This window comes from Peromyscus californicus, unplaced genomic scaffold (genome assembly GCF_007827085.1).
Source record: "Peromyscus californicus insignis strain IS unplaced genomic scaffold, ASM782708v3 Scaffold_15__1_contigs__length_86483966, whole genome shotgun sequence".
Taxonomy (NCBI): domain Eukaryota; kingdom Metazoa; phylum Chordata; class Mammalia; order Rodentia; family Cricetidae; genus Peromyscus; species Peromyscus californicus.
In genome coordinates this window covers 70,116,511-70,128,396 of record NW_026294447.1, presented here as the reverse complement: position 1 = coordinate 70,128,396, position 11,886 = coordinate 70,116,511, and the positions used below count along the sequence as shown (strand labels likewise).

The window sequence follows — 11,886 nt, the reverse complement described above, 5'->3', positions numbered from 1 at the left end:
ATGGAGTTGTCCAGTATGTACATTTTTGAGAACTGTATGTGAATCTGTGAGTATGTACATAACCATGCATATATGAATGCATGTGTGTGTGCAGGTACACGTGAAGACCAGAAGACAACCTGGATGTCATCCACAGGAATGCAATCCACTTCCTTTGAGTCATGGTTTATAACTGGCCTGGAGCTCACCAGCTACACTAGGAGCTGACAGCAAGTCCCAGGGGTCCTCTGTCTCTTCCTCCTAGGCACCAGGATTATAGGCACATGCCGTAATTACATGGGTCCTGGTATCAAATTCAGGCCCTCACACTTCCAACCTGAATGACTGAGTCATCTTTCTGAGCCACAGGGTACTTCCTAAGGCTCCCCTGAGCTGCTGCATGTTTCACTATCCAGCTTGCCGAGTACTCTCCCGTGGCAGGGAGGTAGCACAGTTTAATATCTGACAACTGTGGGATAGTTGGATATTTCTAGGTTTCAGTTATTATGAATAAAGCTTCATAAACATTCATGTACAAGTTCCAATGTGACATTCTTCCTCTAGACTGAAGGATGAAAACTCAACCACTGAGTCAAGTAAATCCATTTTAGTCTCTTGTTGTTGTTGTTGTTTTTGAGACAGGGTTTCTTTGTGTAGCCCTGGGTGTCCTGGATCTCGCTCTGTAGACCAGGCTGGCCTCGAACTCACAGAGATCCAGCCTCTGCCTCCCCAGTGCTGGGATTACAGGTGTGCGCCACCACTGCCCGAATCCCATTTTAGTTTTTAAAGAGATTTCAAACTACTTTCAAGAGTTCGTAGGTGCAGCGACAGGCATGCTAGTGCATGCCCGTAATCCCAACACCCACAAAAGGAAGGCAGGGGATAAGGAGTTCAAGGCCAGCACCTGCTACATAGTGAGTTTGAGGTCAGTGTGATATACACGAGATACCATCTCAAAAACAAACCAAAGCAAAAAAGAGGGCTTACATGCAACCTGCATTTAAAACTTAGGTGTTGTCAACAGTTCTAAGTATACTCTTTGTGTTTGTGTATGAGAGAGAGGCGCTTCTGTGTGAAAACAGGGGACAACCTTTGGGTATCCATCTTTGAATTTCCACCTTTTTTTGGGGGGACAGGATCTCTTTACCCTTCATCACGCAGGCTAGCTGGCCCGTGAATCTGCAGGTTCCCGACTCTCCCTCCAGTTCCTGTAGGTGCACTGAGATTACAGATGTGTTGCCACCGCATGAGCTTTCACGGAGGCTCCGGAGGTCCAAACACGGGGGACCAGTTTTCTGCGCCACGTGCCCTACCCACTGACTCTCCCGGGCCCCATTATTAAAGCACAATACTCCATCAAATGGCTATACAATAATGATCTAAACTAACCTCTTAATTGTTCATATTTAGGGTTTCTATTATTATTATTATTATTATTATTATTATTATTAGTGTGTGTGTGTGTGTGTGTGTGTGTGTGTGTGTGTGTGTGTGTGTGCAGTGCATGGGGGAATGCACATGCATGTGGATATCAGATGGCAACTTTATGGAATCAGTTCTCTCCTTCCACTTTTATGTGTTCCAGTGACCAAACTCAGGTCATCAGGCTTGTGTGGGAAGTGCCTTTATCCACCGAACCAACTCGCCCACCAGTTTTGTTTCTTTGTGTTCTAAACGATAGCAGAAAGATGGTTGTGAATTGTTGTGATATTTCTGATTATTTGTTTGAGATAAATTTCTAGGGCTGAGGAAATGCCTCTTCTGATAAAGTGCTTGCCTTGCGAGCATGAGGACTGGAGTTTGGATCGCCAGCGCTCATATAAAGCCAGGCACCATGGGGCATCCATGTCATCCCAGTGCTGAGGAGGGGGGCAGGCAGTAAGGAGGATCAGGTGGATCCCTGGAGCTCATTGGCCAGCTAGCAACCAAATCCACGAGAGATCGGGTCTCAAAAACAAGGTGATGAGTGACTGAGGAAGATACACATTGTCAGCCTCTGGCTTCCACAGGTACACATACATTTGTACATGTGCATCCTGTATACACATGCACATTCACAAACACACACACACACACACACACACACACACACACACACACACACACACGTAAAAGGAAGAGTTTGTTAATACGGCCATGAGGGTCAGAGGGGAAGAATGAACATTGGAAACCCCTTTGCTGTCGTTTAAAGTTATCCTATTGAAAGGTATGTCTAATACTCTCTGAAGAGCATATGAAATAGAGGCCAAGTTTCCAGACAGTACTCACAGTACTTCACTTGTGTTAGTGAAGCAGTTTGTGTCCTTAACATAAATACATCCCACAAATCCACTAGAAAAAGATAAATACCTACTATCAGGAACTCTGGGCTGAAAACGACACAAAACTCCATTCAAAATCAGACATGGAGCCTGGAGTTGTGGTGTATGTCTTTAATCCCATGCATAGCATGGTGAGTCACTGGGAAAGATGTGTAGCTGTGTCTCAGTTAAAGAACACTGGTTACTCTTTCAGAGGACTGGGGTTCTAGTCCCAGCACCCACATGGCAGCTCACAACCATCAGGGGCATCAGGCCCCCATATTCCCTTCCTTAAACCAAGAAACGGTACACATCTGTCACAGTGACTCGTTATGCTCTACAAACACACACGTGGACTAATGTTATACTGAATTTTGAAAAAACCAAGTTGTAAAAAATTACATTATGCTTTTACATATCCTAATATAAGTTTTTGAGCTTCTTTTCATATACATTGAAAGCAGGCAAATTAAACAGTATGCTATTTAGAGAGTACAAGTACTTATTCTTTTTAATGTATTGCTGTATTCTATCTACAAATAATTTGTTACAGATTTTTTTTTTTGGCTAATGACAGGTATAGTTTTCTTGTACTATCTTTGCATGATTTTGATACTCTCTTGAAAAACAATTTGTCAGCTGTAAGGAAAGTCTTAAAAGCTTGAAGTGTATCTTTTTTTTTTTTTTTTTTTTTTTTTTTTTGTTTTTTTTGTTTTTCGAGACAGGGTTTCTCTGTGTAGTTTTGCGCCTTTCCTGGAACTCACTTGGTAGCCCAGGCTGGCCTCGAACTCACAGAGATCCGCCGGTCTCTGCCTCCGGAGTGCTGGGATTAAAGGCGTGCGCCACCACCGCCCGGTGAGAAGTGTATCTTAAGTAAGAGATTCTACTTACACACAGACTTTGGGTTCAGACGACCCTGGATTTCAAGCACAGTCTTATCTTCTCCCTAACTGCTTAGATGTTGCGATTCTCTTTTTCAGTTTGTAGAACTGAAGGTAAGAGAGCCTCCCTTACTGAGCTGTGTAAGGGTAAGACAACTTACAGCACTCAATACCTAGTAAGCTTCGGGTCAATGGGAGCGCTTATTACATTGTTTGTGCTCCCAGACCTCCAAATTGGAGGACACCGTTTTTGAATCTACTACTTTGAATCTCTTTGGTTAGTGACTGCTTCCCTAGGCGGAGGATACACAAAGGCAAACAGCAACAAAAGGACTCGGAATAGATACAGGTGGGCCGCTTGCCTAGGACCTGCAAGTTCCTAAATTCAATTTCATGCACCGATGGGGAGGAAAAGAAAGGCAATGTCGGTGGGGAATGGAACCTCTCGGAAAGACGCACACCACATCACGCACTGTGACAGCATTTTTCTGGGCGTCCGGAGCCCTGGAAGCGGACTCGCGGCGTCCACCCGGCAACAGGACGTAAGCTGGAGCAGCAAAGAGGAAGGCAACTCCCCCTGGTCGCAGGGCGGGAGGACCGCTTGCTATTCCCATAGCAACCAGACCGGCCTGCGTCTGAAAGGCTACCCGGATCGGCGCGCAGACTCCCGAGAGGCCACTTCCAGCCGTCACTTCCCGGCGGCCCGCCCAGCTCGGCGGTATCACGTTTCTGATTGGCCCCAGCGGAGGGAGGGGCGGGCTTACAGGGTCCCAAACTCAAGCGTGCCGCACCGAGCGGAAGTCGACCTCGCTCGCCCCGGAAGAGAAACGCTGTGGTTTGGCAGTCGAGGTTTTGGCAAGTTGGGGTCCTGTGGTGGAGATGCCGGGTGCCGCGGCGAAGGGCTCGGAGTTGTCCGGGAGGATAGAGGGCTTCGTGGAGACTCTGAAGCGAGGTGGCGGGCAGCGCAGCTCGGAGGACATGGCTCGGGAGACCCTGGGGCTGCTGCGCCGGTTCATCACGGACCACCCCTGGAGCAACGCGGGTGCGGCAGACCCATCCCCACGCTTCTCTGCCTCTTTCCGTTCCTGGAGCTGAGACTCACCCAGGCCTCCCCGCGCGCCCGCCCCGCTCGCTCATCCCGTCCCTGTTGGGTTGCAGGGGAGCTGATGGAGTTGATCCGCACAGAAGGCAGGAGGATGACGGCCGCGCAGCCCTCCGAGACCACCGTGGGCAACATGGTGAGGAGAGTCCTCAAGATCATCCGGGAGGAGTACGGCAGGTCAGGTTCACGGCCTGGGGTCTGGGTGGGACAAGGGCGTTTTTTGTTTTTAAACGCGCTGTCCCCTCTCAGTGCTTGGAGCTTCTGATGTGGCTGTGCTGCTGCGGTTGCCCCCCCTCTGATCACCCTTCCCCACCTCCCCCTTGGGGTCTTGTTGCCTCCTTAGACTGCACGGGCGCAGTGACGAGAGCGATCAGCAGGAGTCCCTGCACAAACTCTTGACATCCGGAGGCCTGAGCGAGGATTTCAGCTTCCATTATGCCCCACTAAAGTCCAACATCATTGAGGCGATTAATGAGCTGCTAGTGGAGCTGGGTAAGAGGTCTGATCACCAAGTGGACAAGACAGGTCGCAGGCAGATGAGGAGACAAGCCCCCAGAAAGCGTTCATTGACAGGGATGGACGAGATTACCAGTCCTTTGTTTTCCAGAGTTTGTTCTTCATCTGGTAGGAATGGATGGAAAACAGCAAGACGTAGTAACTCCGTCTTTCAGGACAGGCCCGCTCTTTAAAAGTCCGCTGTGATGGAGATTTCTACTAGGACTGGTCTTTTTTAATTACTTGCTGGGGATATAGCTCAGTGGAGGAGTACTTTACCTGAGGCCCTGGGTTTAATTCCCAGCGTTTCAAAAACAGAAGGTGAATTCCCCCAAAGATCGGTTCCGCCTGAGGAAGGGAAAGGAACCAAGATGGAGAGAAATGAAGAAGAAGGTGAGGAGGCAAAAAGAGCTTAGTTAGAACTAGGATAGGACAGGAGGAAAAGGGACAGAGAGGAGCTAAATATGAGTACAGAACTGAAGCTGTGTGGGTAGAATTGAATCCCCGAGGAATAAAGTGGACAGACGAAAAAAATCATTATTATTATTGTGTATGTGCGCCTAGCTAGATGGGGAGGGAGAGCATGTGAGCCATGGCTCATGTGTGGAGGTCAGAGGACAACTTTGTGGAGTTCTCTCCACCCACCTTTATGTGCATTCTAGGGATGGAACTTGGGTTTCCAGGTTTGACCAGCAAGCACATATATCCACTGAGCCCTCTTACTCACCCCTTCGTGATTCACACACACACACACACACACACACACACACACACACACCCTACCTCCATCCTCACTGCAGATTCTTGTTATAATCAGTTCTTCAGAGATGGAAAAACTAGGTGCTGGGGCTGGAAAGATGCTCATATAGAGTCCCCAGGTTCAATTCCCAGCATCCACACAGTGGCTAACAGGCACCTGTAACTCCTGTTCCAGAGGCTCTAATGTCCTCTTCTGATCTCCACCAGAACCAGGCACACACAAGGCAAACAGACATGCAGGCAGGCAAAACATTCATACAATAAAAATAAATAAAGATATACATTTTTAAAAAAGGGAGATTTACAAACAAAACAAACTGGTGCCATCTGTGCCCCACACTGCCACTTTCAAACTCTTCTGTTTTCTTTTACACCATCACCCCCTGCACCTCCCAGTGGAGGTGGTGTGGCCACCTTTCAGAGGAAGAGTTCTGTCTAGGGACATCTGTTTACAGGTGGCACTCCAGGATTGGCCCGATGGCCATCTCTGGCCTTAAGTCATCTAGAGCAGTTGTAAGGAGCTAGTGCAATGGCAGTCAGGTGACTGATGGGTAGGGGTGCTGCTGCGAGATGGGGCAGAGGACCCCAAGGAGCGAGGCTTCAAGAGGTTGGGGTGTTCCACTTGGAGCCCGTCAACCCTGGTGATAGCAGGTCTGCCAGGCGGGCAGTGTGTAAGGAGGGTGGGCTTCCCTTTCTGAACCTTTGCCCTGCCTGTCTGGGTGAGGCATGGCAGTTTCACATTCCCGTGCCAAACTGTTCCCGCAGAAGGTACAACGGAGAACATCGCAGCCCAGGCTCTGGAGCACATCCACTCCAATGAGGTGATCATGACCATTGGCTTCTCTAGAACAGTGGAGGCCTTCCTTAAAGAGGCAGCCCGGAAGAGGAAGTTCCATGTCATTGTGGCAGAGTGCGCCCCTTTCTGCCAGGTAAGGGGCTGCTAGAGTCGCTAAGGAAAAGTGAAGAGGGGATAAAGGAGGGATGGGGTGAGTTTGAGCCAACTGTGAATTAACATGCCAGGTTCAGTGGCACACGCCTTTAATCCCAGCCCTCAGGAGGCAGAGGCAAATGAATCTCTGTGAGTTCGAGGATAGCCAGGGCTATAGAAAGACCATGTGTCAAAAAAAGAAAGAAAGAAAGAAAAGAAAAGAGGAAAAGAAAAGAAAAAAGTAAAAAAAAAAAAAAAAGGCATAGTGGCAAGGTCTTTAGTCCCAGCACTGGGGAAGCAGAGGCAGGTGGATCTCTGTGAGTGTGAAGCCATCTTACTCTGTTCTAATTAATGAATTCCAGGCCAGCAAGGGCTACATAGTGAGAACCTGTCTCTAAACAAAAACCACCAAAAAACAAAAGAAAAGATTGTTAAGGGTTTTCAAGTTCCTATAGATATTTTTAAACATTAGTTTAAGAAAGCTGAGTGTTCCTGGGTCTCTCAGGAGTCAGTAGGGCATATTACCTTGGGGATGGCTGGTGTTTGACTTGATCTCACTCAATCCTTAAGCAAATAATAGGTCTCAAAAAAGAAACACACAGGCTGTCAGATGTTGTCAAACAACAAGCCGGGAGCTCTCTTGCCGGCTTGCTTGATTGTGTAAGCAGTTGTATTTCCAGTTCTGTGGCTACTCCGGAGTACCCTTTATTAGCGTCCCTGTGGCTCACCAGACCGTGTGCCCCACAGATGGACGGGTTATCCTGGAAACTGGGTTACAGAACCGTCCAGATCCAATTACATCTGAGGATCTTCTCACTGTCTGTCTCCTAGCATCAGCCTCCCCTTCCTGTTTCAGGGTCATGAAATGGCCGTCAATCTGTCCAAAGCAAACATCGAGACAACTGTCATGACCGATGCTGCCATTTTCGCTGTCATGTCAAGAGTCAACAAGGTGGGTGGCACTGGAGTCACCAGGGGGACTCAGGAAGTTACGCCTCTGCACTACTGATCTCTTCTTGTCTTGGGAGGTTCTTGGTGAGAGGTTTCTAGCACTCTTTGAAAGTGTGCACTTGGGGGTTTTAATCTGTTAGCTGGATTTGCTCTCTCAGCCACATCACCGGTCCTCGATTAGAAGAGCCTCTAAATATGGCTGCAGCATTGAGAAGAATGAGGAAGAACTGAGCTAGGAGTGTTAGCTGTGAGGGATTCGCTCTGGGTTCTCACTTGTGTTCAGAATGTGCCAAGGGTGGGCGGTAAATGACCAGGCTCTTGGTTTCCTGGGAGGTGCTGCACACAGATTTCCAGGAAGGATGGGGAAGAACAGTAGGCGTTGCAGCTTCTCATCTCATGCCATGGTTGGCAAAACTAGAACTTTGTAGTCTTATCTCGAGCCTAGGAGGCTCCCTTCCCCTCTGCTGCCTGCGGGTCCTGCAGATGCTAAGGTAGAGGCCTGAACATGCAGCCTGTTAGGACTCCACCCCAGGGTGCCTCATGTTTCTTCTCCTTCCAAAGGTGATCATTGGTACGAAGACTATCCTGGCCAACGGTTCGCTGAGAGCTGTGGCAGGAACTCACACTCTGGCACTGGCGGCAAACCACCACTCCACCCCACTCATCGTATGTGCGCCCATGTTCAAGCTCTCTCCACAGGTACGCCAGTCTGTCTCCAGCTGGTAACTGACAGAGAAGGAAGCCCATGTGTAGGCTTAACTCTGGCCCTCAGCTTACTCTAGATTCTCTTTTTGATCTGTCCCTTGCTTAATGGGTTTGATCTACCACAGGCTAAAAAGAGCCATAGATGTTTTGAGCCAAGAACAGAATTGATAGTTATAATCCATTATCAGTAATGTCAGGATAACATGGGACAGAAAAAGGCCTGTGTGTCCAGTTGCCATTGCCTCCAAACACTTGTGAAAATGCCAAGCAGGTTGAATCTAGGATCACAGAATCCATTCAGGGCCTGTCCTCTGCAGCCTGAATATCGGCAGTTGTTAAATGAAGAGTCACTCGACAGTGACAGAAACTGTTTGCACGGGAACAGCCTGCTTGGAGGTCTGCATGGACATACCGCAGCTTAATTAAACATTTATTTAGATTTAGATTTTAAAAATTTTTACGTCTATGAGGGTTTTTTTTTTTTTTTTTTTTTTTTTTTGGTTTTTCGAGACAGGGTTTCTCTGTAGTTTTGCGCCTTTCCTGGAACTCACTTTGTAGACCAGGCTGGCCTCGAACTCACAGAGATCCTCCTGCCTCTGCCTCCCGAGTGCTGGGATTAAAGGCGTGCGCCACCACCGCCCCGGCCGTCTATGAGGTTTTTGCATGCATGTATATCTGTATACCACATACATGTCTGGTGCCGAAGGAGGTCAGAAGAAGGCCTTGGAGTCCCTGGAATGTGAGTTATGGATGGCTGTGGGGTGCTGGGGTTCAAACCCAGGTCCTCTGCAAGAGCAGTAAGCACTCTTAAGTGCCCTTAGCCACTGAGCCATCTCTCCAGAGCCCTAACCAACCATGTATTATTGATAGGCATTTGAGTTAGTTCCATGTTTTAGCTTCTGTGAATAATGCTGCTTTAATCAGTTATATATAACCTTCTCTAGGCATGCATCTCTATATGTCTTGTCTATATATCTATAACTGGAATAGCTGAATCCCTTTAACAAAATTTTTTTTTTTTGAGACAGGGTTTCTCTGTGTAGTTTTGGTGCCTGTCCTGGATCTTGCTCTGTAGACCAGGCTGGCCTCAAACTCACAGAGATCCGCCTGGCTCTGCCTCCCGAGTGCTGGCATTAAAGGCATGTGCTTCCACCGCCCAGCTAAAAAATATTTTTATAGCTGGACAGTGGTGGCATATACTTGTAATCCTGGCACTTGGGAGGCAGAGGCAGGTGGATCTCTGTGAGTTCAAGGACAGCCTGGTCTACAAAGCAAGTTCCAGGATAGCCAGAGCTGTTAAACAGAGAAACCCTGTCTTGAAAAACAAAACAAAACAAAAACCCAAGATTTATTTTTTCTAGTTCCCCAGTGAAGAAGATTCATTTCACAAGTTTGTGGCTCCTGAAGAAGTCCTTCCTTTCACAGAAGGTACGGTCGGGGTGTGTGTGTGTGTCCGCCCATTTTCAGTTGTTTAAGTAATCATTTTGATGAATTGGCTGCCCAAAGCAGCAAGATCTGAAATACTTGTACTTGCCAACTCACCTGTAGCCTGGATGCCGCATGTTTGGGGGTCTGCTTCTCTGACCTCTCCTGAAGGCCGCAGCTCTGCTCGGTGAGTCCACAGCCTTGTCAGCAGGCCAGCTGGTGGCACACACCCTTTGAGAGCAGAGCACCACCTCTTGGCCTGATCCTTCTTGGAAGTTGAATAATTTCATCCTTTTATTTATTTATTTATTTATTTATTTATTTATTTATTTATTTTGAAGATTTATTTATTTATTATGTATAGTATTCTGCCTGCATGTATGTATGCCTGCACACCAGAAGAGGGCACCAGATCTCATTACAGATGGTTGTGAGCCACCATGTGGTTGCTGGGAATTGAACTCAGGACCTCTGGAAGAGCAGTTAGTGCTCTTAACCTCTGAGCCATCTCTCCAGCCCTCCTTTTATTTAAACAGAGGTGGTGGCAGTTAGAATCTCAGCACTTGGGGGGCAGGGTGCTGAGGCAGGAGGATTATCACAAATTCAAGACCATCCTATTCTATATAGTGAGTTCTGGGCCAACCAGAGACTCATGATGAGACCCTATCTCAAAAAACTAAAGAAAAAGGAAATGCCAGTTACGCGCTCCCTGTACCTGCATACAGGAGATAATGAGACCTCAGAGCCCTGTTTGCACAGACTTCCGTCCCACTGTCGATGACAGGCAAGGGAATGTGGGTCCCAGGAGGTTTTAGGAAGAAAGCCTGGTGGTGACAGGACTGTACCTAAGACTGGAGGGTCTTCATGAGATGACATTGCTGGAGTCCTAAATGATTGGCCTCCACCATGTGAAGATTCGGGAAAGCTTTCCGGACTGTACAAGGCAGGAGATTCGTGCCTGTTTAGCGGAGAATGCCGGACTGTTGTGAGCAGGGGGGAGTGGTTCAGATCATAGTTAGTGTGGTTGGTGGAGGAGGACTGGGCCCTTAGGGTTGCAAGCTTGAATTTAAAAAAAATTTTATATATGGGCGTTTTGCCTGCATGTATAGCTGTACACCACATGAAGTCTGGTGCCCTCAGAGCCGGAAAAGGACATTGGCTCCCTTGGAACTGGAGTTACAGATGGTTGTGAGCTTCCATGTGATGATAGAAATCAAACCCAGGTCCTCGGGAAGAGCAGCTAGTTCCCTTAACCAGTGAGCCGTCGCTCCAGTCCCACGTTTGAAATTTACTTTAGGTGCTATGGAAGTCAGCAGAGAGCTTGGCTTTACTGTTGTTGGAGTTGTTTTGGTTTGAGACGGTGGCTCTGGCTGTCCTCACACTTGTGGTCTACCTGACTCAGCCACTGGAAAACGTTAAACATGGGAACCATGGGTGGGAGTCCCCGGCTTGAGTTTTGCCCCAGCTTTCTCGCATGCCTGCATTATTGAACTTAGACTCTCTATGCCACGTCTTAGAGTTGGAGCCTCAGTTTCATCCCTACCATGCGATTGTCTTGCAGGGGACATTCTGGAGAAGGTCAGTGTTCACTGTCCTGTGTTCGACTACGTGCCCCCCGACCTCATTACCCTCTTTATCTCCAACATTGGTGGGAATGCACCATCCTACATCTACCGCCTGATGAGCGAGCTCTACCATCCTGATGACCACGTCCTCTGACACCGCCTGTCCTAAGTGAACCGGCTTGGACCCAGAGCGGAGTGGAGACGTGTTGCTGCTACAGAGTGGAGAGTCAGCCTGGAAACCTCAGTGCCCCTACCTTCCTGCTCATCCCCAGTGAGGCCGGCGTTCCAGGACTGTCCTTACCCTCAGGGTCTTACCTGTTGATTTGGGGCCACTTTGTGACCCGGCTGTGTTGTTTCAGGAACTTCAACCTTCTGGCTCTGTGGTGTGTTACGCATACCACGACTCTTCGCTGGGTTGGTGTTTGCTCAGAAATGGCTTCCGACCTTTTCCTAGGCTGTGCCAATAAAAGCTACTGGAAACTCCCTGGAGTTGGTTTACTATTGTGCAGAGCTCTGAATGAGCTGGAGCAGCAGTCGCGCGGCCCTTTCTGTGTGTGCATAGAGGCTGTGATTAGAGGGAAAGCTAAAGCAGAAGTATAAAGAAAAGCACTCAGTCCCCTCTTCCAGCTCACTGGAAGGGCTCCGACTTCAGCAATCTACGGTAATGGCTTCAAGACTTGAGCATCTCAGAGCTTAAACTACACCGTCCTGGGGTCCACTTCCAGACAGCTGCATCAGATCTTGAGAAGAGGGGAAGTGGCTCAGAGCTGCCCTTTTAGAAGAGGGTGAGGGCTCC

General features: G+C 48.3%; 1 protein-coding gene across 1 annotated transcript; it reads left to right on the top strand.

Annotated features, from left to right (window-relative positions):
• The first annotated feature begins 3,971 nt into the window (after positions 1-3,971).
• Positions 3,972-11,573, top strand: Eif2b2 (eukaryotic translation initiation factor 2B subunit beta). The gene is made up of 8 exons (XM_052739278.1): positions 3,972-4,202; positions 4,319-4,439; positions 4,606-4,754; positions 6,282-6,445; positions 7,301-7,396; positions 7,957-8,094; positions 9,462-9,528; positions 11,087-11,573. The coding sequence occupies exons 1-8, from the start codon at positions 4,040-4,042 to the stop codon at positions 11,242-11,244; spliced, it is 1,056 nt and encodes a 351-aa protein (XP_052595238.1). The 5' UTR covers positions 3,972-4,039; the 3' UTR covers positions 11,245-11,573.
• The last annotated feature ends 313 nt before the right edge of the window (positions 11,574-11,886 follow it).

What these genes read in the sequence shown, in the direction of transcription:
- Eif2b2 (XM_052739278.1), top strand. Translation starts at nt 4,040, where the DNA reads ATGCCGGGTGCCGCGGCGAAGGGCTCGGAGTTGTCCGGGAGGATAGAG. An exon ending in CCACCCCTGGAGCAACGCGG is followed by an intron (nt 4,203 to 4,318) that starts GTGCGGCAGACC and finishes GTTGGGTTGCAG; the next exon opens with GGGAGCTGATGGAGTTGATC. An exon ending in TGTTCAAGCTCTCTCCACAG is followed by an intron (nt 8,095 to 9,461) that starts GTACGCCAGTCT and finishes TATTTTTTCTAG; the next exon opens with TTCCCCAGTGAAGAAGATTC.